At 44.2% G+C, this 2,500-nt stretch overlaps 1 protein-coding gene across 1 annotated transcript in view; it reads right to left on the bottom strand.

Moving 5' to 3' along the window:
* Nucleotides 1-2,051: 2,051 nt before the first annotated feature.
* The window catches only part of LOC114556323 (G protein-coupled receptor kinase 5), a 26,255-nt gene continuing 25,806 nt past the window's right edge, over nucleotides 2,052-2,500 (bottom strand). Inside the window, 1 exon segment of the mRNA XM_075447427.1 lies at nucleotides 2,052-2,272. Coding sequence (XP_075303542.1) covers nucleotides 2,189-2,272 — 84 coding nt within the window. The 3' untranslated portion in view covers nucleotides 2,052-2,188.

Genomic DNA, 2,500 nt, shown 5'->3' with positions numbered 1-2,500 from the left:
TAAAGTTATTCTCTGTCAAAGTGACGTCTAAATGAATGGGAGTCAATGGGATGCTAACGGGAGGTGATAGCCAGGTAAAATCAGACGTGACTTCACTTCCTGAAGGTTACCACGTGACGCAGAACATGTCGTAGCTCCATTTGTTCCCTAATTAACATGAAACACATGAAAATGTTCATGTTTTTCTTACAAATTCAGATTTTTTTTCAACCCTTTTGGTGCTTTTTTTCAATGTTTTTGGCGCCTTTTTCACCCCGTTTTTACACTTCCCTTGGGTGCGAGGCTCACAGGCACTAGGGGGGAGCGAGACGAGCACCATTCAACCCGAAAAAAAGTCATATAACCGTTCCAATGACTCCGAAGCTGTTCAGTTAAGGTCAATTAAGCTAAAAAAAACTGCATAGTTCCCCTTTAAAGTATTATATATATATATATATATATATATATATATATATATATATGCTTACACTTTGTCCATGCAAAACACAACATGACTCACAATTCTGTCTGTCTATGTGGTTGTGTACGTCTGTAATTAGGGCTGGGTATCGCCACTGATTCCCCAAATCGTTCACAGTTCGTTAGTTTAAACCGAGATCAGCTCTTCTTCTTCTACTTGGTGCACCGAGATCACTTTGGGCTCAAAACTCAAACGCTTAAAAAAACCACAAAACGTAGTAGCGCTGGAGATGGAGAGCCATTTTAACTGGAGAATCTGTGATCTGAAGCCAGCCCTGAACATTTGTACTGTGTGTATGTGTGTCTTGAAGCAGTATGATATGTCTACAGGCTCAGGGGGGGAGGAAGGGAGAGAGAGGGTGAGACAGAGAGAGAGAGGGAGAGGGAGAGAGAGGGACAGAGAGAGAGGGTGAGACATAGAGAGAGAGGGAGAGAGAGGGACAGAGAGAGAGGGAGAGACACAGAGAGAGAGGGAGAGAGAGAGGGAGAGAGAGAGGGTGAGAGAGAGACAGAGAGAGAGGGAGAGAGAGAGGGAGAGAGAGAGACAGAGAGAGAGGGAGAGAGAGAGGGAGAGAGAGACAAAGAGAGTATAAAATGGAAGAGGCTTCAGATCATTCTGCAGTAAGAAATTAACATGACAACAGTATCACAAAAAAATAATAAAGAGTAATCTTTGGCCTGAGTGTTGCAGTGTGATGTAATCTGAATGTTTCGGGGTGACCTGAGGTATGGGAGGTCATACGGAAGCCAATTACTGCCAAAATTATTTTAAAAAAAAGAAAGTCATTATAATGCCTTCTGGACCGGCTACACTGCAGCGTAATGTGTGGGATGTTCCATTACTACGCTTATAAAATATATATATATATATATATATAAAAATAATAATAATAATAATATAATATATATATTATAATCTGTGAAACTGTCTGTCTGCTTGCCTGTCTCTCTGTCTGTCTGTCTCTCTCTCTCTCTGTCTGTCTGTTTGTCCATCTGTCTGCCTGCCTGCCATCCTGTCTGTCTGTCTCTCTGTCTGTCTGTCTGTTCGTCTGTCTCTCTAGCAGTCTTTCTGTCTAATTGTCTTTCTGTCGGTCTTTCTCTCTAACTGTCTGTCTATCTCTTTAACTGTCTGTCTCTCTAACTGTCTGTCTGTTTCTCTAACTGTTCGTCTGTCTCTGTAACTGTCTGTCTGTCTCTCTAACTGTCTGTCTGTCTCTCTAACGCTCCACATACATTACGCGTGCAGTGCAGCCAAAGCGTAAAGCCATAACTATCCTAAATATCTGAAGATACTAACTCACTAATCAGAGAGACTTGCAGGCTCTTCTTTTGTTAATCACGTTGGCATGAATGTGGACATGCAGAGAAGGACTTTAGTCAGCGGTAGACATACAGTAGATGGACAGACAGACACAACATACAGCCAACAGAGTGAAAGACTACTTCATTTTCTGGAAGTAAAAAAAAAAGAAAAACCCGAAAAAATTTCACCAAAACCCGTCTGTCCAGTGGATCCCGCGAAGATCAGCTGTTCTCACCGTCATCACCAGTCCTGATGGTGCTTAAGCCCCGCCCCCACCCACCCACCCATTGGCTGGCTGTAAGACAGGAGGTCACCGGCTCAGGGACCAATCAGAAGCGAGGAAACCCCTGGGAGCACCTTCCCTTTGTGTGTTTGTGTGTGTGTGTGTGTGTGTGTGTGTGTGTGTGTCACACTGTCACTGTGCCACTAGGGGGCAGAGTTGGACATGGAGTCCACAGAGTTTACACTGGAAGACTGCACACGGCTGTGGGAGATGGACACCTCTGGGTGCTGTAGAGACAGAGAGAGAGACAGAGATAAATGTGTGTGCATGTTTGTCTGTGTGTGTGTGTCTCTCTCTGTGTGTGTGTGTGTGTATGTGTCTCTGTGTGTGTGTGTGGGTCTGTGTCTGTGTGTGTGACTCTCTGTGTGTGTGTGTATATCTCTGTGTGCGCGTGTGTGTCTATGTGTGTGTGTGTGTGTGTGTCTCTGTGTGTGTCTCTGTGTGTGTGTCTCTGT

The sequence above is a fragment of the Perca flavescens genome, chromosome 5 (assembly GCF_004354835.1).
Source record: "Perca flavescens isolate YP-PL-M2 chromosome 5, PFLA_1.0, whole genome shotgun sequence".
Taxonomy (NCBI): Eukaryota; Metazoa; Chordata; class Actinopteri; order Perciformes; family Percidae; genus Perca; species Perca flavescens.
Note: the sequence above shows the minus strand (reverse complement) of the source record. Positions and strands in the feature narration are given on the sequence as shown.